This window comes from Elephas maximus, chromosome X (genome assembly GCF_024166365.1).
Source record: "Elephas maximus indicus isolate mEleMax1 chromosome X, mEleMax1 primary haplotype, whole genome shotgun sequence".
NCBI lineage: Eukaryota > Metazoa > Chordata > Mammalia > Proboscidea > Elephantidae > Elephas > Elephas maximus.
This window is the reverse complement of record NC_064846.1, coordinates 50,863,889-50,887,902: the sequence shown is the minus strand read 5'-3', so window position 1 is coordinate 50,887,902 and position 24,014 is coordinate 50,863,889. Positions and strand designations below refer to the sequence as shown.

General features: G+C 38.4%; 1 protein-coding gene across 4 annotated transcripts in view; it reads right to left on the bottom strand.

Moving 5' to 3' along the window:
* RBM41 (RNA binding motif protein 41) overlaps positions 1-20,487 on the bottom strand; it is a 53,102-nt gene extending 32,615 nt beyond the window's left edge. For 2 of the 4 annotated variants that reach the window (XM_049872007.1, XM_049872009.1), the window contains exons 1-5: positions 20,439-20,487; positions 17,302-17,418; positions 16,145-16,337; positions 15,701-15,905; positions 13,408-13,479 (exon numbers count right to left, since the gene is read on the bottom strand). In XM_049872007.1, the coding sequence (XP_049727964.1) occupies positions 13,408-13,479; positions 15,701-15,905; positions 16,145-16,337; positions 17,302-17,418; positions 20,439-20,446 (595 nt within the window). In that variant the 5' untranslated portion in view covers positions 20,447-20,487. The remainder of the gene's footprint in view (positions 1-13,407; positions 13,480-15,700; positions 15,906-16,144; positions 16,338-17,301; positions 17,419-20,438) is intronic. The other 2 variants (XM_049872008.1, XM_049872010.1) reach the window with 1 other exon arrangement.
* Between the last annotated feature and the right edge of the window lie 3,527 nt (positions 20,488-24,014).

Sequence of the window (24,014 nt, the reverse complement as noted above, 5' to 3'; positions counted from 1 at the left end):
AAAAATGAAGCAAGACCCATACCTCGCACCATGCACAAAAATGAACTCGAAATGGATCAAAGACTTAAATATATAATCTAAAACGATAAAGATCATGGAAGAAAAAATACAGACAACGCTAGGAGCCCTAAAACATGGCATAAACAGTATACGAAATATTACTAACAATGCAGAAGCGAAACTAGATAACTGGGAGCTCCTGAAAATCAAACACCTATGCTCATCGAAAGACTTCACCAAAAGAGTAAAAAGATTACCTACAGACTAGGAAAAAATTTAAGTTATGACATTTCCGATCAGCATCTGATCTCTAAAATCTACATGATACTGCAAAAACTCAACTACAAAAAGACAAATAACCCAATTAAAAATGGGCAAAGGATATGAACAGGCACTTCACTAAAGAAGACAATCAGGTAGCTAACAGATACATGACGAAATGCTCACGATCATTAGCCATTAGAGAAATGCAAATCAAAACTACAATGAGATTCCATCTCACTCCAACAAGGCTGGCATTAATCCAAAAAAAAAAAAAAACACAAAATTAAAAGCTATAAATAGAGCTACCATATGATCTGGCAATCCCCCTCCTTGGAATATATCCTAGAGAAATATGAGCATTTACACAAATAGATATACGCACACCCATGTTCATTGCAGCACTGTTTACAATACCAAAAAAGATGGGAGCAACCAAGGTGCCCATCAACGGATGAATGGATTAATAAATTATGGTATATTCACACAATGGAATACTACACATTGATAAAGAACAACGACTAATCTGTGAAACATTTCATAACATGGAGGAATCTGGAAGGCATTATGCTGAGCGAAATTAAAAAAAAAATTAGTCAGTTGCAAAAGGACAAATATTGTATGAGACCACTATTATAAGAACTTGAAAAATAGTTTAAACTGAGAAGAAAACATTCTTTTGTGGTTACGAGAGTGGCAAGGGAGGGAGGGAAAGGGGTTTTCACTAATTCAATAATAGATAAGAACTATTTTTGGTGAAGGGAATGACAACACACAATACAGGGGAGGTCAGCACATCGATAAAGAACAGTCAGCAATCTGTGAAACATTTCATAACATGGAGGAACCTGGAAGGCATTACGCTGAGTGAAATTAGTCAGTTGCAAAAGGACAAATATTGTATAAGACCACTATTATGAGAACTTGAGAAACAGTTTAAACTGAGAAGAAAACATTCTTTTGTGGTTACGAGAGGGGGGAGGGAGGGAGGGTGGGAGAGGGGCATTCACTAATTAGATAGTAGATAAGAACTACTTTAGGTGAAGGGAAAGACAGCACACAATACAGGGGAGGTCAGCACAACTGGACTAAACCAAAAGCAAAGAGTTTCCTGAATAAACTGAATGCTTCAAAGACGAGCGTAGCAGGGGCAGGGGTCTGGGGACCATGGTTTCAGGGGACATCTAAGCCAACTGGCGTAATAAAATCTATTAAGAAAACATTCTGCATCCCACTTTGAAGAGTGGCATCTGGGGTCTTAAAACGCTAGCAAGCAACCATCTAAGATGCATCAATTGGTCTCAACCCACCTGGAGCAAAGGAGAATGAAGAACACCAAAGACACAAGGTAATTATGAGCCTAAAAGATAGAAAGGCCCACATAAATCAGAAACTATGTCAGCCCGAGACCAGAAGAACTAGATTGTGCCCAGCTACAACTGATGACTGTCCTGATAGGGAACACAACAGAGAATCCCTGAGGCAGCTGAAGAGCATTGGGATGCAGACCTCAAATTCTCGTAAAGAGACCAGACTTGATGGTCTTACTGAGACTAGAAGGACCCCAGAGGTCATGATCCCCAGGCCTTCTGTTAGGCCAAGACAGGAGCCATTCCCAAAGCCAACTCTTCAGACAGGGATTGGACTGGACTTTATGGGATAGAAAGTGAGCTTCTTGGATCAAGTAGTCAGATGAGACTATGTGGGCAGCTCCTGTATGGAGGGGAGATGGGAGGGCAGAGGGGGTCAGAAACTAGCCAAATGGACATGAAAATAGACAGTGGAGGGAAGGAGTGTGCTGTCTCATTAGGAAGAGAGCAACTAGGAATATATAGCAAGGAGTATATAAATTTTTGTATGAGAGACTGACTTGATTTGTAAACTTTCACTTAAAGCACAACGAAAACTAAAAAACATAGGCAACTTCAAAACAGCAGAATAGCTTTATTTTTCTGTTGATATCTGCCCCGCCTCCTTCTGGTTCAGTAGCAGTTTTAGAGCTTTGAAAGTGTACATTCTCATAGAAGGACTCTGGTCCTTGGCTCCAGAGAGAACAAAGCAAACCTTATTTGCAAATTATTGTGTGTGTTTGTTCCAACCTATATGAGAACTACCTGAAGGACTGATGGAAGGCACTTGTTGCTGGCCTATCTCAGAACTCATATGGGGTAGAAAAGTAGCAGGCATTGAACAAAAACTGTATCCACCTGTAGCTAAAGAGTATGACCAAGCCACTCAATAGCTGTCTAACAACTGAGAAGAGAAGACAGGGAGACGGTTTCTTTGTGAAATTAAAGGGATTAAAAAGCAGCCATATATACACTGGAATTTAGAAAGCCCAGGGCAAGATGTATGCTCAGAAAACAACTGGAAAAACACTATATTTTCACCTCAAGATGAATTGTGTCTCCAAAAATTATGTGTTGTAATCCTAAGCTCCATACCTGTGGTTATAACTACATCAGGGAATGAACTGTCTTTGCTATGTTAATGAGGTAGGATAAGTGTAGGGTATGTCTTGAGTCAATTTCTTTGGAGATATAAAAGAGATTAAACAAGTATGTGAGACAAGGACCTTTCTCCAGAGCAGACAGAGAAAGAAAGCCTTTGCCTAAGGCTCGCACCTGGAGTTTGGACTTTCAGCCTCGTAGACTGTGATAAAATAAATTTCTGTTTATTAAGCCACCCATTTGTGGTATTTCTGTTATAGCAGCACTAGATAACTGTGACACCTATGCTCAATGCAAGCCTGGCTAAGTGTTGAAGGAACACACAGAGCAAATCTACAAAGACTAGGGAAGGTGTTTTATTTATTGTCCTGCCATTCAAGCAAATCTCTGTCAAAAATAGTAGCAGAACACAAGCTAAAGAAAAGAACCTTCAGTGACTACACACAAACAGAAAGGCCGTCTTTGCAAAAAATAATTAGGGTAATTCACTAAGGAAATGGCTACTATAGCCTTCAACAACAACAATAATAAAAAGTTCTACAGGAAATCCTTGTGAAGGGGAGAATCTGATTTCCGGAGCTACCACATCATAATACAAGCAGACCCCGAAGTATGACGTATTTGAGTTATGACGAACTGCACTAATGACCACCTGTTTTTTTTTTTTTTGGATATCGTATTGCTAGTAATATGTACTATACACATTGTTGCAGCGTGTACTTTGCTGATGTTATCATTCTCAGATGTCCAACGTTATGATTTATAAAGATACTGATAATAAAGGGCAATAATAATGAAAACTGAAAAAAAAAGAGGTATTTGACTTATGTCAGAATCGATTTACGACGAATTCGTTGGAACAGAACCCCATCATAAGTTGGGGACTACCTGTATTCAAATGCCCTCTTTTCAACAAAAATCAAAAGGCATATAAAAGAAACAGGGAAGGATAACCCAATCAAAAGAACAAAATAAGGCAACAGAAACAGTCCTTAAGGAAGGTTAGGTGATAGACTGACTAGACAAAGACTTTAAAACAAAGGTATTAGGTAGGCTCAACCTAAAACAAAACAAAATTAAAAAAAAACAACAGGAAAGTGATGCAGAACGAAATGAGACCATCAACAGAAAAAGGAATCAGACAGAAATATTGGAGGTGAAAAGTACAATAACTCAAATGGAAAGCTCACTGAAGGGGTTAAACAAAAGATTTGAGCAGACAGAAGAATCAACAAACCTGAAGATAGAATAATTGAAATTATTGAGTCTGAGGGGCAAAAAAAGAAAAAAAAAGTAAACAGAGCCTAAGAGATTTGTGGGACACCAGCAAGTGAACCAACATATGCATCGTGGGACTCACAAAAGGAGGAGGGGGGAGAGAGAGAGAGAGTAGTTGCGGAATTTGACAAAAGATACGAACGTACACATTCAAGAAGCTAAACAAACTCCAAGTAGGATAAACTCAAAGAGATCCATACTGAAACGTATTATATTAAACTCTCAAATAACAAAGATAAAGAATCTTGAAAGCAGCAAGAGAAGTGAAACATCATACACAAGGGATCCTCAATAAGATTAAGCATTGATTTTCTCTTCAGAAACCACGGATGCCAAAAGGCTGTGGGATGACATGTTTAAAGTGATGAACGAAGGAAAAAAAAAAACCAAGAATTCTACAGCTGTCAAAACTGTCCTTCGAAAATGAGGGAGAAATTAAGACACTCAGAAAACGAGGACTAGAAGGGAAATTCCTCAACATGATAATAGGCATTTATAAAAAATACAGAACTAACATCATACTGAATGATGAAAGACTGGAAGATTTTTCCATTAAGATCAGGAATAAGACAAGCATTCCTCCTTTCAACACCACTATTCAACATTGTACTGGAAGCTCTAACCACAGCAATCAAGCAAGAAAAAGAAATAAAAATGTATCCAAATAAAAAAAGAAGTAAAGCTATTTGCAGTGATATGATTCTATTACAGAAAAAAACACAAAGATTTCATAAGAACGCTACTAGAGCTAATAAACACATTCAGCAAAATGCAGGGTACAAGATTTCCAAAGGAGAAAGTGCTAGACAATATTAGAGATGAGGAATTTGTAGAGGCACTAATCAACAAAGTTACATGATTTTTCTCTAGTATTGCTCAGTAGTCGTGGTGCAGAAATAGAGAAGACAATTAGCTGGATTGACTCTGGGCTGAGGTTTTGCTGGGCGGGTATAATACATGGATAAGGCAGCAAAGGGAATGATTTATTGGAAAGAATATGGTTAAATGATGAATGATGGAATCTGGGTGAGATGTGGAAGGAAGAAGAGATAGGAAAGGGCTGACAAATTAGAAGGAAATAAAAAATTCAGGGAATTGGAGATCTCAACAGTGTTGAATAGCTGGTATAATGTGTTTAAGAGGAGATTCAGAAAGATAAGAAAACATTGTAGTCAGAGTAATATACTGGAGTTTAAGATTTCAGAGGAAGTACGTTTCTAGAGATAATATATGCTATTATCCCACTGATTTAAGGTTAGAAAATGGGATATGTATTTTTCCCAAAAAAGTGTGTCTCAAGATACAGTGAAATCACAAAAAATTAATAGATCTTTTCACAACATATATACAAGGTAGAATGTATACACAATACAGTGCCATGGTCAAGAGGACAGATTTCTGTATATGAACAGATCTGGATTTAAGTCCTAGCGTAACCACTTAATAACTGTGACTTTGTGAAAATCTCTTAACCCCTCCGAAGCTCAATTTCGTTACCTATAAAATGGGTATAGTACTATCATCTATCTCACAGGGCTGTTGTAAGGTTTAAATGACTTAATGTGCAACAATGCTTAGCAAAGGACAGAAACAAATTAAACCTTCAAAAACTATTAGCTATTAGAAGCTCCAGTTCCAGGTAAAATGAAGTGAGCATACTGTATGTACCTTATGTCTCTCACTAAATACAGCTCTAAAACCTGGAGAGAATGCATGGACATTTGAATACTGTGGAAAGTAAATGCTAGCTGGTAGAATGAGTAAGAAGCCCAGAATTCAAAATAATAAAGAACCCATGCCCAGACACAGCAGGAGATTATCCAATAAGCAAGGTAAGCATGGGTTTACTTGTGCTTACTTATTAATCCGTAGTGAACAATTTCACATGGGTTTCACCACAGAAACCCATCTTTGATCAAAAGATGTGGTGAAACCTACGTGAAACTATTCACTACGTATTAGTAAGTAAGTAAGCCTGTGCTTACCTTGCTTATTGGGTCATCCACCTATGTCAGGGATTGTAAATTTGAAAAGAGGCTTTGATTCTGTAGGAAGGTGCTATGGAGTTGGGAGAGAGACAGATGCCAGCCATACCTAGAAGCAGAATCTTTGATGTGGTGAAAAAACATGAAATTGTTCACTACAGATCAGTAGGTAAGCAAAAGTAAGCCCGTGCTTACCTTGTTTATTGGATAATCCACCCCTGCCCAGACACAACATAATCAAATTTTTGAAAATAGAAAGAAAAAAAAATTTTAAGCCTTACATTCACGGTTAGTTGATTTTCCACAAAGGTACCAGGACAATTCAATGGGGAAGTATAGTCTTTTCAATAAAAAGGGGTTGGAACAATTGGATATCCATATGCAAAAAGATTCATTTAAACCTGACTTTTAAACCATACACAAAAATTAATTCAAAATTGTTCACAGATCTAAATGTACACTCTAAAACTATAAATCCTCTAGAGGAACACATATGAGAAAATCTTTGTGATCGTGGCTTAGGCAAAGAAATCTTGGTTACAACGCCATAAGCAGGAGTGATAAAAGAAAAAAAATGTTAGACTTTAACAAAATTACAAACTTTTGAGCTTCAAAAGATACCACTAAGAGAGATGACATCAGTGAAAATGATGGAGCAAAGACCTCCGAAAATTCTCTCCTCTGTAAAAGCAGTATGAACGCTGGCAAAAACTGTCAAAATTAACTTTCTCAGAATTCTGGAAATTAACCAAAGGTTTGCAGGAATCTGTAGAGAATTTATTCATGGAAAACAGCTGAATCTCAGTAAGAACAATGACCTTTGTGGCATTTTAACTTGCCATATTCCCGTCCTTTTCTCCCAGTTCTATGTTATCCTTGAAAACCAACAACCCAGAATCACAGTGAAAGCCAGCAGCATGGCAGGCACTGGAGGGGAAAGAACAGGGTTGGTGTTCCTTGAGAGCACCATTCCCAAAGAACTGTCATTACCTGACCCATCCAGTGGGTGCCTGGGAGACCACACACACAACACTGTCTTTACGTGATCAGACGCAAAGCTCACACAGTGCTAAAACCCTTTTTCCTAGAGCTTTTGTCAAAAACAATCAGAGGCATAGCTGAATACTGTGGCTGCCTGAGGCAGTGAATAATAGTTGGGGCAAACAGTAGGTTAACCAAAAAAGCTCAGAAGGAAAAGCTGGGAAAAAAAGATGTCCAAAGAAAGCTTTGAAAAGCTCCAACATATTTCTGGGGATCTAAAAGTCCACACACATATGCAGGGCTGTGTGCATGCCCAGGGATATGTGCACGATAAGGAAAGATCTGAGAAATCCCTAAGCTGTCATGTCTGCCTAACCTTGAGGCTCTGAGAAATCAGAAAATGAAGGCTAAGATGGAGTTGTGAACTGCCAGGCTGAGTGCTGAAGATGTGCCCTACACATATATGGAACCCCTTGGTAAAGACTGGGAAATGTACTGGTTCCAGGTATAAGGAAAACATTATGCTAGTTAAAGAGACCACACACAAAAGGTCACATATTATATGATTCCATTTATATGAAATGTATAGAATAGGCAAATCTATACAGACAGACAGTATATTAATGGTTGCTTGGGCTGGGAGTGGGACTGGGGATTAAGAGTTCTCTTTGGGGAGATGGCAATGTTCTAAAATTGGATGGTGGTGATGGTTGACCAACTCTGTAATTCACTACAAATCATTGAAGTGTACACTTAAAATGAATAAATTTTATGGTATTTAAATTATAACTCAAAAACGCAGTGGAAAAAAATGACCCAAGTACATGTTATTTATACGAAACTCATTTTCAAGTATAATAATATAGATACAATAAAAGTAAAATGATGGAGACAGAACAACCAGAATGGAAATAATGAGCATGTTCAGCATTGTGAAGAATGTAACCAACGTCACTGAACAACTCGTATAGAAATTGTTGAATGATAATCTAAATGCCTGTCTAAACCTTTACCGAAAATATATTATTTTTTAAAAAAAGGTAAAATGATGGAGAGAAAGTACTTCCAAAATGTTGGAGTAAGAACTTCTAAATATCTTCTCCTCCATAAAAACAAAAAGAACACTGGTGAAATGGTCAAAATCAACTTTCTCAGGACTTTGGAAATCAACCAAAGTCTTGGAAAATTTTGAGGATGATTTTACTCAAGAAAAATGAGATGTACTCAAGTAAATCTCAGTAACAACAGAGAGCTTTCCAACATTTTAACTTGCCCTATCCACCATGCCCCTTTCTCCAGCTTCTCAGTAGCCTTGAACACTAACAGTCTTGCAACTATGGTAGCTGTAAAAACCAGCTGCTTAGCCAACACTGGAGGGGCAAAACAGGTCTGGAGCTCCTCAAAAGACCCATCCCACAGGGAATTTTCACTTTTTGATCTGTCCCTCTGAAAAGTTACATTCTGAGACTTATCTTTGACCTGGTTCATATCTCATCCTGTGGCAACAGCCCTATCTCCAGGGCATTTGTCAAAAACAATCAATGAGGATTGTTGAACACCACAGCTGCCTGAGAGAGTGTTACAAATTGGGCTATCAAGGGGCTGATGAAAAAACTTAAGAGGAAAAGTAAGGGATGAGATGTCTATATGGGGTTTTGAAAAGTTCAGATATATTCCTGGGAATCTAGAAGGTACTGTGCATGTGCATGCCTGAGAAAGACCTGAAAAGACCCTAATCTTTTGCTCTTACTGACCTTAAGGCTCTGTGAAACCAGGAAGTAAAGTCTAAAGCAGCCTTGTAAACTGGCTGCCTGAACACTGAAGGAGTTCTCCAACACCCACACACACCCCCCCACACCTACCCACCCACCCACCCACCCTCTCAGCAAAGACTGGGAGATATCCACTTAATAGGCTTCAGCAGAGCTTCCAGACTAAGACAAACTAGGAAGAAAGGCCTGGTGATGTACTTCCAAAAATTGGCCAATGAAAATCCTATAGATCACAATGGTCTGACCTGCAGCTGATCATGGGGATGGCACAGGACTGAGCAGTGTTTTGTTCCAGTGCGTGTGGGGTCTCCATGAGTCAGGGTCAATTCAACAGCAGGTAACAACAACAACATGCTAACCGAGCAGAAACTTCAGTGGCCACACACACAGGAAGAAAACAGAACTTACATAATTAGTCTAAAAAAGTCACTAAACAAACAGCAACAACAACAAATCCTGGGAGGTGGGGGGAGAGGATCGATTTCTAGAGTTGTCACATTATACTATTTAAAATGGCCAATTTTCAACAAAAAAAATGACACATGCAAAAAACACAGGAAAGTACAGCACATACACAGGAAAAAAGCTATCAACAGAAGCTGTACTGAGAAAGCACAGACCTTGTACTTACTAGACAAAAACTTAGTTCTTTTAAGTTTTTCAAACAACTAAAGGGAACCATGTCTAAAGGACTAAAGACAAGTGTGAGAATGAACTTAGCGAATAGAGAATAACAATAAAGTGTTAGGAATTATAAAAAATAACAAAGAAAAACAGAAATTCTGGAGTTGAAAAGTACAACTGAAATGAAAAATTTACTAGAAGACTCAAAAGAAGATCTGATCTGACAGGAGAAAGAGCCAGTGAACTCGAAGATAAGTCAATTGAAATCACCCAGTCTAAGGAGCAGAAAGAAAAAGGAATGAAGAAAATTAACAAAGCTTTATTGTCCTGTGGGAGGCCATGAAGAATAACAACTTATGCGTAATGGGAATCCCAGAAGAAAGGGGTAGAAAGAATATTTGAAGAGTTAATGGCTGAAAGATTCCAAAATTTGATGAAAAAATTAGTCTACACATTAAAGAAGCTAAATCAACTACCACGTAGAACAAACTCAAAGCAATCCAAACCTAGACATATTGCAGCCATACTGTCATAAGCAAAAGTCAAAGAGAAAATCTTGACAACAGCAAAAGGGAAGAGACTTATCACAGACAAGGGATCCTCAATAAGATCAACAGTTGACTTTTCATCAGAAACTATGGAGGCCAGAAGACAGTGTAATGACATATTCCAAGTAAAGAAAGAAAAAATTTGCCAAATAAAATTTCTACGTCCAGCAAAAAAGTTCTTCGAAAATGAAGGAGTGAACTGATAGAGAATCTGGAGCAGGATGGCAACATGAGCATCTCCACATTCCTGTCTGCACACACACACACACACACACACACACACACACACACATACACAGTAGAAACTGGCAGAAGCAACTTTGTCAGAGTCAGGGCTTTGAACTAGTTCTTCCTGGTTCAGTTATGGCTATGGAAGTGAAACCGGAACAGACCCAAATTTTTAAAATTTGGGTGAACTGAAACAGTAATTGGAACGGGAAAAATTATAGGTCAAAGCCCTGCCTGAAACCTAATCTCCCTCTTAGAAAACAAGGGCAGTGTATGTGTTGCATAGTGACCAATCTCTTGCCTGTCAGATGTTGAGCAGAATTGGAAAACAGCACTGCCCGGATCAAAGATGGTGACCGACCATGCCACTTTGAATGTGTGTCACTCTCCACAGTCCTGCCAATAATCCAATCTCATGCATCAGGCTCCGGCAAGGGCTCACCATGCCTCTTCCAAGTCCCAATCTAGGTACTGTTCCAAAGTACCCAAATTGTAAAAATTTGGGTCTGTTCCAGTTTCATTTCATTGGCCATGACCGAACTGGTTCAAACCAGTTCAAAGCCCTAGTCAGAACTCTGGAAACTAGTCAAAGGGTTACAGCAACTAAGCAAATGCTGAATTAAGAAAAAGACAATGTCAGAACAGTAGGAAGGCTTTGGCTTTCTATGTACCATGCCCTGACCCTTCCCTGGCTTGCTGCTGTCCTAAGGCTGTAGCAGCCCACATACCCAGACAGGGAGAATGGTCTCTGGCTCCACAGACATATAGAAAACATATAGCAAAATGGCAGACATAAATCCTACCTTATCGGTAATTACATTAAACAATAATTAAATACAGTAAATGTAAATAAATTAAGCACTCTATTCAGAAAGCAAAGGTTGGAAGAATGGACTAAAAAAAATAAATAGGAACCAGAGTAGAGCTGGGTTTTTATAATTTAAGTCTTCCTTTTTTTTTTTCTTAGATTGTGAATTTTGTTGATCTTTTCAGAGAACCAACTTTTTGTTTCATTGGCTTTTTTTCCATTCTTTATTTCACTTATTTCCATGCTAATCTTTATTTCCTTTTTTCAGCTTCATTTGGGTTTGATTTGCTTTCCTTTTTGTAGCTTCTTAAGGTAGAAGGTTCAGTTATTGATTTGAGATCTTTCTTCTTTGTTAATATGGGAGTTTATAGCTATAAATTTTCCACTAAGGAGCCCTGGTGGCACAGTGGTTAAGAGCTTAGATGCTAACCAAAGTGTCGGCAGTTCGAATCCACCAGCTGCTCCTTGCAAACCCTATGGGGCAGTTCTACTCTGTCCTACAGGGTCGTTGTGAGTTGGAATTGACTTGATGGCAACCGGTTTTTGGTTAAGCACTGCTTCCACTGTCTCTCATAAGTTTTGGTATGTTGTGTTTTTGTTTTAATTCATCTCAATGTATTTTTTTCATTTTCCCTATGATTTCTTTTTGATTCATTGATTATTCAGTGGTATACTCTTTAATTTCCACATATTTGTAAATTTCCTAAATATCCTTTTGCTATTGCTTTCTAACTTCATTCCATTGTGAATAGATGTGGTGGACAATCTTATCTTTTTCCTGATCTTAGAAGGAAAGATTTCAATCTTTCACCATTAATTATGATGTTGAGTATTAACACAAATGTGGCTAATTGATTTCTGACAAAATGCAAAGGCAAGTAAATGGTGAAAGAATAGTCTTTTCAGTAACTGGTGGTGCTGGAACAATTGGGTATTCATACACAAAAAAGTGAACCTTAACCTAAACTTCACATCTTATATAAATGTCAAGTCAAAATGGATCACAGATCTCAAAGTAAAATGTATAACTCTTAAACTTTTAAAGGGAAACAGGAAAAAATATTTTTCATGACCTGGTGTGAGGCAGAGTTCTCAGACAAAACAACAAAGCACAATCCATAAAAGAAAAAAATCGATAATCTATATTTATCAAAATTGAATACATTTGCTCTGTGAAAAATGCTGTTCATGAAAGTGGAAAGATAAGCTACAGATTGAGAGAAATCACATATTCAACAAAGAGTTTTGTTTAGAATATATAAAGAAAACTCAAAACTCAACAGGAAGAAAATAAACAACCCAATTAAAAAACATCAAAAGATTTGAATATCCACTTCAGCAAAGAGGATATAGGGATGACAAGTAAGCACATGCAAAGATGTTCAACATCATTAGCCATTAAAGAAAAGCAAATTAACACTACAATGAGATGCCACTACACACCTATTAGAGTAACTAAAATAAATACCAACAATACCAAGTGATAACAAAGATGCAGAGCAACTGGGACTCTTATACACTGCTGATGGGAATGCAAAATGGTACAGCCATGTTGGAAAATGATTTGGCAGTTTCTTCTAACCATATACTTACCATATGACCCAGTAATCCCACTCCTAGGTATTTACCTTAGAGAAATAAAAACTTATGTCCACACAAAAACCTGTACAAGAATATTTATAGCAGTATTATTCATAATCACCAAAACCTAGACCCAACCCAAATGCATTTCAACAGGTCAATGGATAAACAAACTTTGGTACCTCCATACAATAGAAGGCTACTTGGTAAAATAAATGAACTATTGATACACATAACAACTTGGATGAATCTCAAAGGCATTATGCTGAGTTAAAGAAGCCAGTCTCAACCCCATTTATATGACATTCTCCGAAAGACAAAACTACAGTGATGGAGAACAGATCAGTGGTTCCCAGGGATTATGGGTGGAAGCTGAAGGTAATATGAGGAAGTTTTTTAAGGTGATGGAACTACTCTCTGATTGTGGTGGTGGTTACATGGATCTATATGTGATTTACAATTCACAGAACTTTACGACAAAAAATAAAAAAAGAACCAGTGAATTTTATTGTAACAATTTCAAAAACGAAATAAAATAGTAAATATATTATTATCATAATCATTATCATCAATAGCTATACTTTTCTGAATAATAAAAATATTCAGAATTAGTTGTGAAATAGGATTTAGAATCATTAAGGTCAATTTAGATCTGGTACAATAATTTAAAGGTATAGAGAAAAAAATTAACAACACTAAATATAAAACCTTTACAACTTCTACTAACTCCTCTCTTTAATATTCTATATCAGGATAATATGCTTCCTCTGGATCATTTCCTATAAACATTGTCAGCTACTGAATATGGAAATTAATAAGTGCTTAGCTTAGAAGTCTGGGATCCTAGGCTATTTTCCTAAATCTAACACTATAAGAAAACTCTCAACTTGCCTTTTGTGCCTAATTTTATCTTCCTCTTCATTGAGGTCATGTACTTGTCTGCACTTGTCTTTTTGTGGTATGCTGTGAAGGTTTAAAGCAAGGAGTTTCAAAGACAGGAAACAGAACAGATTCATACACCTCCCCCCAAACACCAGGTACTGTTCTAAGTGATTTACATGTATTACCTGATTTATTCCTCCTAACAGACCTATAATATAGTACTATGAATATTCTCATTTTACAGATGAAGAAACTGAAACAGAGAGAAGTAACTTGTCCAACATCTCAGAGATAGTATGTGAGGGAGCCAGGATTTTCCCAGGCAGTCAGCCTCCAGAGCCTGTGCTCTTAATCAGTATGCTATCCTGTCTCTCCACAAAAGTCTATTCATTTGTTTATTCCTTCCTTTCTTCCTTCATTCATTACTGCTCTTCCATGTTTATGGTCTCTCTGTCTCAAAGGCTTCATTCATCCTCATGGCTTTAACTATAATCTAAGCATAGATGATTCCCAATTCTACATATCTAATTCTGACCTCTCTCCTACACTTCAGTGCTGCATTTCCAACTGTCTCCTCAATATCTGCATTTGATGATCCTGCCATTGCCACAAATTCAACATGTTCAAAATAAAACTCATCATCTTTCCTCAAAATTTCCCCATAAAGGCTTTCTTAATTTTGTCAGCTAATAAGTCCCACGGCCTTGAAACATCTGAGTTATGTTTGACACGTTCCTTTCCACTGACCCTCTTCCTTCATTCTCAATCAAAAAGTTTAATCAATTCTTCCTTTGCAATGTCTCTTACAACCATAACTTTCTTTCCAATCCTACTGCCACCATTCTAGTCTAGGTCTTCATGCCTAAATGCCTGTAACACCTCCTGACCATTCTCTCTGCCTCCAGTTCTTCCTCTCTCTAATCCTATTTATTGGTCACAAAATTAATCATTTTCAAGTACTGCTTTTATCATATAACTCCTGGCTCAAAAACCTTCAACCATATTCAAACAACTGACTAACTCAGTATAGGCCTATCTTACCCACAAATAAAATTCACATTTTTTTTGCTCATTATAAGATACTCCAATATTTGAATCTAACCCACCTTTCTAACCTTGTTTCCCACAACTCTCCTGAACACTCCATAGTGCTCACACCATCCCTTGTAACTGAAGTCTTCCCTTCCCTTTCAAAGGAATGTGTAGTATTAAAAGACCACTTCAATCTTACCTCCTCTGAGACTTCTTCAGCCACCATATACACAGTAGCATTCCCCTCTTTAACAAATATATCTAGCAGTGTTACTAAATATTATGGTTACCTCTCTAACCAGCCTCTAATTGGCAAAAGGTCAGGAACCATTTCTTAAACTTCTGTGAACCTTCCACAGTGCCTAGCAAAACTTATCTGTTAAACTAATACTTTCTGGTTAAGACACATAGCATTAATCTATATATTTTGTGCTAATTTATAGCTTAGCCTAAAGACCTTTCAGAATCTAGCCTGACTTACCTTTCCAGTGTCATCTCTTGTCATTTCCTGTCATGCCCTATATTCCTGCCATGCTGAACTTTTCATTGTTCCCTAAACACACCAGATCTTTTCACCATGCTATTTTTTTTATTCCTATTCACCACTATCTGTAATGACCTTTTGCCCTATTTACTTGACAAATGCCTGTTGATCCTCCAAGACTCAGTACAAATGTCAACCCCTGACTTCCGCAACTACAATCATGCGCTGCATAACGTCCGTTTGGGCAATGTCTGACTGCATATACGTCTATGGTCCCATAAGGTTATAACAGATTCAGAAATCCTGATTAGAGAATGGAAAGTAGTGGATGTAACAGGACATAGCGAACTCAACAGCTTCTCGCACTCAACATGTGTACCTCATGCCTCTTGTATACAGAGATTGCATTGCCAGGCGTATTTAACTCAAATTTTTAATATAATAGGCTTTATAGCAGTCCATTCTTAAGTACAAGTTGTCTGTAAGTCAGACATTCCTAACTCAGGACTGCCTGCAATATGGTGTGAACGTTAAATCACGCATGACTGTATACTAATATGTTCTATGTTTTGTGCTCCCTCAGCATTTTAAGTAAATCTCTATAACAGCAATTTCCATGTTGTACTGCAACTATCTGTATACATGTTTCTCTCTCCCATGGGACTATAATTTCCTTAAGAGTAGAGATAGTTTCTTATTTGTCTTTCCCTATTCCCTTTACCAACTCCTGATGTTCAGTCTTTCTCTCAGTGAAAGAACATATCAAAGTCAGTGGGGATCACATACCTTGGTAATAAAGAGCCTTAAGGAAGGAGTGACGATCAGCTCCCTGGAATAAAGACTTTTCTATTTCCATTTCTCGCCGGGTCAGCTGTTTGCTCTTTGCAAATCTCTGTGGCAGGCAAAGGATGCGCTGACGCTCCGTGATCCTTTTTTCAATATCTTGAAGACGGCTCTGTATTGCTTCAGGGGTTGCCCTTAGTCTTGTCCTCTGAAACCAGAGAAATGAGATGGCATATATCATAAAGGACAGACCCCTCAAAGTGATTATCTAATACCTCAAATGAGAAATAAGTTGAATATCAGGGCCCAGAAATGAACATTTAGAGAAGTGTCAGCTAAAAGGTCAAGAACACCTTCTCTTTTACCAAGGTCCCTATCCTAGAAACCAAAGAAGAGGTAGACGCAGAGCTCAGTTTTGTGAGAACTAAAAAATGCAAAGGTTCTCACCTTTTCACCTGAAACATGGCTTTTCCAGATTAAGATTTCTGTTTCATTGAGCCCTAGTTCCCTGAGAGAAGCAGTTTCCTGGTCCTTCTCATGCAGTGTCTGGAACTGGGACAAAGTCATAGTCCCAGCTGCTTCTTTCCCAAAGGGCTTGTACATAGTACCAGGAGCAAAGCTCTCTTTCTTAGACACACATCTGCAAAACAAGCAGGAAGAGAGTAAGAACATCTTGAGCTTACCAAAATTCACAGAAATGGGGGATCACCATTTAAAAGGCGTAAGAAATTCATCAGCAATTTCTCTCTTACAGGGATTCGCAGCTGTTAGGTCCTGACCTATCACTGGGAGATCTCAAATTCTCAGTTGGTCCAAATCATAACATTGCCCCCTTCCATGTATCGATTGCTTAGTAGGCACTGTACTAAGAGCATTGTATATATTGTCAATGGTCTTACCAAAAACCAAACCCACTGCTGCTGAGTCGATTCCAACTCACAGCAGCCCTACAGGACAGAGTAGAACTGCCCCATAGGGTTTCCAAGGAGTGGCTGATGGATTCAAACTGCTGACCCTTTGGTGAGTAGCTGAGCTCTTAACCACTCTTAACCAGGGCTCCATAAATGACTGAATCAACAAATATTTATTAAGTACCTACTATGTATCAGACACTAAGTACTGAGGATTTCATAATAAAACAGTAAAAGATTGTTTCTACTTTCGTAGAGGAGAGACAAGTAAACAGGCAATGATGATACTGGGTTGTAAGTACTATGATAGGGAAAATAAAGGGTGCTGTAGGACATAGGAGAGACCTAGTAGCGCAGTGGTTTAGAGCTCGGCTGCTAACCAAAAGGTTGGCAGTTTGAATCTATCAGCTGTTCCTTGGAAACCGTGTGGGGCAGTTCTACTCTATCTTAGAGGGTTGCTATGAGTCAGAATCGACTTGACAGCAATGAGTTTGGTAGGACATAGGAAAGGTACTTAGCCCAGGCTGAGTGGGATATGGAAGGCCTCCTAGAGGAAGAGACACAGAATCAAAATCCTGCCTAATAAGTGGAAGTTTGCCAAGCAAACAGGGTGGGAGAGGAGTGTAAGAGGAGTCTGTCACCTGGTGGTGAGCATCTGTGATACTATGCCTTGTCTGAAAAATCAATACCTACTCCTGAATAGAGACAGAGGTATCAAGTTGATGCTGAAGGAGGCTTTTGAGCTGCCTCTCCCCTTCCGTTTCCAGTTCCTCCAGGACATGCTCATCACTCTTCACACAGCTATTTACCCTGGAATAAATATAAGAACACAATACAGAAAGTAGAAGAAACAGTGAATCTGAAAATACATTCTTATCTATATTCTCAATCATTAGTGACCATATTTGTTCAGAGATACTTCTCCAACAATTTGTTGGCCTTTATCATTCATTCCATAAACATTTAGTAAATACTTAATACAAAATAGAAGAACATGAATAAAAACAATATTCTAAGTGAAAGAAACCAGTATATGAATTGTATCTCAATAAAGCTGTTTTGAAAAAGAAACAAAACAAACCCAGAAGGCACTGTGCTATAGCTTCTCATGGAAGTCAAGGATGTTTAGACATAGTCCCTACCCTCAAGAAGCTTACATGCACACACACACACACACACATATGCAGTCAGAGAGAGAGAGAGAGACAGAGTAAGAATAACATTATAGAGAAGCAAAGAAGCTTATGCCAAATTAGTAAGAGTTTACAGAAGAAAGATAATTGGGAGCTAGAGTGGTATAGACTTCAGAAAGGTAATTCTTAAACTGACATTTGAAGGATTAGGAGTGATAAGGGAAAGGAGAACAGGGAGAGCAAGTGTGAAGAGACAGAAATATGTACTGGAGGATAACGAGCAGTTCAGTTTAGCTGGCACTCATGTATGGGAGCAGTGGGAGATAATCTAGGAGGGATAAATGAGACTGAGATAGTGAATGCCCTTACATATACCAACTAAGGGGTCTGGACCTTGACCTACAGATATTACAAAGCAATTTATTTGGCAGTTAGGTGACATGGTGCAAGTGATAGTTTAGGAAGATGAACGTGGTTGTAACATGCTATATGGATTAGAAGGGAAGAAACGGAAAGAACTAGGTGGGAAACTATTGAAGTTTATGAGGTATAGAGTGATGAAAGTCCAGAATAGAGTGGCAATAGTAGAAATGAAAAGGCAGGGTTAGATGACAGAAGCCTTCTGAAGGCAGGGGTAAAGAAGAAGTCAAGGATAACTCCAAAATTACATGCTGTGTAAATGCAAGAACAATGCTCCAATGACGGAAAGAGGAAGCTCCAGATGGAATAGATAGTTTGGGAAAGGAAAAGTCAGTATTGTTTTAGCCACGTTGAGTCAACTATTACATTTAAAACACTGGCATGAAGTATCAGGGATATTGCAAAGACCTACTGAATATGAAGTGACAGTACAAGTGGTATTGGCTAAAAGGAAGCTGAGAGATGGGGAAACTGCTGCTTAGGTGAGAGTCTGAGGCTGAACATGGAAATCTAAAGGTCATCTGTGTTGACAGGATCTGGAGTTGTGAGATTGGATGAGATCTCTGAAGGAGACAGTATAGAAAGAAATGTGAAGAGGGTCATAAAATGTTATAGCCTAGGCACTAAACTACTGTGTGGAAATGTAGGTAATGCTAATATGAGCTAACTTACCCTAAATAAGTGAAAACTCTTATTAAGGTATAAAGAAATAGCAGGAACATTTAAGTATGCAGCAACAAATAATGAAAAACAAAAATGGATTAACTCCATAGGGAAAATAAATATTAAATATCTTCCTTATAAAATAGCCCTTTATTACCCGGGTTATAATGAAGCCTAGAAAAAGTATCCCCATAACTATAAGCAAGATTCCCATGTTCTAAAAGACTTGGACCTATTTTGGGAAATTTTTAAATATCCTTAGGCCCAGGGTTTTAAAAATTCCTTTTTAGTATCCTAGTTTTCATTTACTATTTAGCAGGTTCTTGCTAAATTTCAAGTGGCTTTCATGTAAATAAACCATAGTTAATACAGCAATCTCAATGTCAAAAAGAAATGTTGAATGAGAAATGCGAGTCATAGAAAATTTCATACAATATGAGTCCATTTATATAAAGCTGAAAATGGACAAAACTAATAACATTTTGGTTAGGGACAGTTTAACATATTAAAATGATTTTTTTTTTACAAAGCAAGGGAACGAAGAACGCAGAATTCCGGACAGTGGTTACCTCAGGGGGAAGGGAGGGAGGAGAAGCAATCAGGTAGGGGCTTATAAGGTACCGGTAATGTAATGCTCTATTTCTTAAGCTTATAGTGGATATGAGTGTTTATTATTCTTCTTTGAACTGTACATACACATTATGTACATTATTTTGCATGTATGAGATGTTATAAAATTTTTAATAAATAAATAAATTTTAAAAGAAGGTTATTTTCAGGCAGAGAAAATCAGGAACAGATTTTCTTTTTAAGATGCAAGGAACTGACAGAGCAGAAAAGCATATCGTTATTTTAAACGCACTGCACTATTGCAGCGTAATTATTTTACTTGCAGAATGAATACAAAACTAATTTAATGAGGACCCTTTAAAAAGGCTGTGTGTGCACTGTCAACAATTGTGAGGCTCAGGCTCTCAACCCTGACCATCTCCGTTAAATCGGCCATTTACTGCAGGACCAGTAGGGGGAACTGCTCGCAACAATGCTTTTGTTTTTCTATAATACATCAAACGAGTTTTAGGTTTGCCTTCTAAATTTGTAGACACAAAGTATCACTTTCTTACTTTACAATGTAAAAGCACTCCATGCTTTCGGGGCTCGAGCAAGTTTCCTTGAACACACAAACATTCCAAATAAACGCGTCCACACCGACCCCCTTCACGGGACGAGGCGGAGGTAGGGTGGGACAGGGAGGGGCTGGCCTGGCTATCTCCGGCGTAGGGTTTGGTCAGCCAAGACCCTTTTCCTGAGAGGGTCCGTCAGAAACAGGAAGAAGCCAAAGCATTCATTCAGCTCCCAAGGCCAGTGACTTGGCCTGAACGCCGGAGCCGAGAGGGCATTCCTACGTAAACCCTTATCGGCCCTTCCTGAACTTCGCCCCGCAGGCCTGTCTCGCCCATCTCCCCTCCTCCGTTCTCCTTGGTCTAACCGCTTACATGAAACCGCACCCCGACAGCGTGACACAGTCAAAATAGAAAAGAATAAAACCCATTTTGAAAGTAAAAGGGTAGAACAGAGCTCCCCTCGCCGCCTGCTCCTCAGACAACCCCTTACCTCTTCATGTTTCCACAGGCCCCTATTTCTAACTAGGGTAAATAGGCCGCGGACTACTAGTCCCAGAACTCTGCGCGGCCGACTCTAAGGGGATTGTGGTGGAGCATGGGACTTTGGGACTTGTAGTATCGCCGAGCTAAAAAAACAGAAAGAGAAATAGGCTTTGAGTAACTGCCGTGTTGTAATCGTTCAAATATTTCTCTTGAATTTCTCCTATGGGTTAAATGTAAAACCTAGGATCTCTAGCTCACAAACCTAGGAGTCACCTTTGACATCTTGTCCCTCTTATCCAATCTCACTAAATCCTGGCTCCTCTCTACGTTGAATTTGCTCCTATTTGTCTGGCCTTTTTTTTTTTTTTTTCCAGTCTTGCCTCTAGTCCATCCTCTGCAGTACAGCTTAAGGGATCAGACACAAATCTGACCACATCACTTCCATTAATGCTTGTCCTCTACCTCTAACAGAGGCTTCTCAGTTCTTTCAATTCAGGATCAGAAATCCGTATGTATTCAGGCCCATGTATTGATACTTAAGGAGGATCAAGAGAGAGGTATAGCGTTAGTAGTTAAAAGCATGAGCTCTTAGTTTCCAGAAATGGAAATACAAATGTCCTTGTGTATCTGAAAAGATATTCAATCTCACTTATGAGATGAAAATTAAAAAATACACTGACTACAAAATACCTGACAAGTACTCAGAACAGTCAAGATTATCAAAAACAAAGAAAGTCAGAACTATCAAAACCAAGAGGAGCCTGAGGAGACATGATGACTAAATAAAATGTGGTATCCTGGATAGGATCCAGGAATAGAAAAAGGATATTAGGGAAAAAATGAAGAAATCTGAATAAAATATGACTTCAGTTAATAATAACGTACTAATATAAAAAATTTTTTTTTTTAATATTGGTTGGAAACCCTGGTGGCGTAGTGGTTAAGAGCTATGGCTGCTAACCAAAATGTCGGCAGTTCAAATCCACCAAGCGCTCCTTGAAAACCCTATGGGACAGTTCTTCTCTGTCCTATAGGGTCACTATGAGTTGGAATTGATTTGATGGCAATGGTTTTATTTTTTTAAATATTGGTTAGGTTGTGTCATCTGCATATCACAGGTTGTTAATGAGTCTTCCTCCAATCCTGATGTCACGTTCTTCTTCATATAATCCAGCTTTTCGGATTATTTGTTCAGATAGACTGAATAAAACCAAAAAACTTATTGCTGTCGAGTCGATTCTGACTCGGAGCGACCCTATAGGACAGAGTAGAACTACCCCATAGGGTTTCCAAGGAGCAGCTGGTGGATTCGAAACAGACTGAATAAGTGTGGTGAAAGGATACGACCCTGACACACACCTTTCCTGATTTTAAACCACAAAGTATCCCCTTGTTCTATTTGAATGGCTGCCTTTTGGTGTATGTACAGGTTCCTCATGAGCACAATTACGTGTTCTGGAATTCCCATTCTTCACAATGTTATCCATAATTTGTTATGATTTACACAGTCGAATGCCTTTGCTTAGTCTATAAAACACAGGTAAACATCTTTCTGGTATTCTCTGGTTTCAGCCAAGATCCATCTGACATCAACAATGATATTCCTTGTTCCACGTCCTCTTCTGAATCCAGCTTGGATTTCTGGCAGTTCCCTGTCGATGTACTGCTGCAAACAATTTTGAATGATCTTCAGCAAAATTTTACTTACATGTGATATTAATGATATTGTTTGAGAATTTCCACATTCGGTTGGATCACTTTTCTTTGGAATGGGCACAAATATGGACCTCTTCTAGTTGGTTAGCTAGTTAGTTGTCTTCCAAATTTCTTGGCAAAGACGAATGAGCACCTGTAGCACTGCATCCGTTTGTTGAAACATCTCAATTGGTATTCAATTCCTGGAGCCTCGTTTTTTGCCAATGCCTTTGGTGCAGCTTGGACTTCCTCCTTCAGTACCATCTTCACTTGCTAAAAGCAAAGTGGACTTGAAGCTCTTATTGATGAAGATCTAAGATTACAGCCTTTAATATGGATTACACCTCAACACAAACAAAAATCCTCACAACGGGACCAATAAGCAACATCATGATAAACGGTGAAAATATTGAAGTTGTCAAGGATTTCATTTTACTTGGATGCAGGATCAATCCCCATGGAAGCAGCAGTCAAGAAATCAAACGATATATTGCATTGGGCAAATCTGCTGCAAAAGTCCTCTTTAAAGTGTTAAAAAGCAAAGATATCACTTTGAGGGCTAAAATGCACCCAACCCAGGCCATGGTATTTTCATTCACCTCATATGCATGTGAAAGCTGGGCAATGACTAAGGAAGACCTAAAAAGGATTGACGCCTTCGAATTATGGTGTTGGCGAAGAATATTGATTATGCCACGGACTGCTAGAAGAATGAATAAATCTGTCTTGGTAGAAGTACATCTAGAATGCTCCTTAGAACTGACAATGGCGAGACTTCATCTCACACACTTTGGACATGTTATCAGGAAGGACGAGTCCCTGAAGGATATTATGCTTGGTAGAGGGTCAGCAGAAAAAGGAAGACCATCAACAAGATGGACTGACACAATGGGTACAACAATGGGCTCCAGCATAACAGTGATTGTGAGGATGGTAGAGGACCTGGCAGTGCTTCCTTCTGTTGTACATAGGGTCGCTATGGGTCAGAACTGACTCGACGACACCTAACAAAAACAACTGGTTAATTAAATGCTATGGACCACAGTTCTACTCTGACACACATGGGGTCACCATGAGCCAGAGTCCACTTGATGACAAGTTTTTTTTTTTTTAAATATTGGCTCATTAGCTGTGATAAAGGAGCCCTGGTGGTGGAATGGTTAAGCGCTCGGCTGCTAATTGAAAGGTTGGCAGTTTGAACCTACCAGCCACTCAGGAAAAAAGACCTGGTGATCTACTCCCAAAAGATTAAAAAAATATATATATATTTTAAAAAGATTACAGCCTAGGAAATCTGTGAGGCTGTTCTACTCTGTCGCATAGGGTTACTATGAGTTGGAATCAATTTGACAGCACACAACAGCAGCTGTGATTAATGTACCAGTTATGTTGTTAACAATAGGAAAAACTGAGTGGAGGCACACTGAATTCTATGTACTGTGCTTGGAACTTTTCTTCTGTAAATCTAAAACTTAAAAAAAAATAAAGTTTTTTTTTAAGCACACGAAAATAACATTTGTGACCTATCACATTGATAAAAAAGACCCCAAATTTTTTTGAGATTATGGGGAAATAGGCTCTTTCAGAGCATTGCTGGTAGGAATATAAATTGGTACAGCCTCTATGGAAGGCAGCTTGAGGATGCTATTAAAATTTTAAATGCATTCTCTCTAAAACAGCAATTCAGCTTCTAGGAATCTATTCTACAACGTGAAAAATTACATATATACGTATATGCATAGTGTCTATATTATATGTATGCATACAGTGTGTATATATTATACAGCTATTCACTGTAACAGTGTTTGTAATAACAAAGTATTGGAAACAAGTTAAATATCCACCAATATGGCACATCCATTCAATGAAAAACTATGCAGCAGTTAAA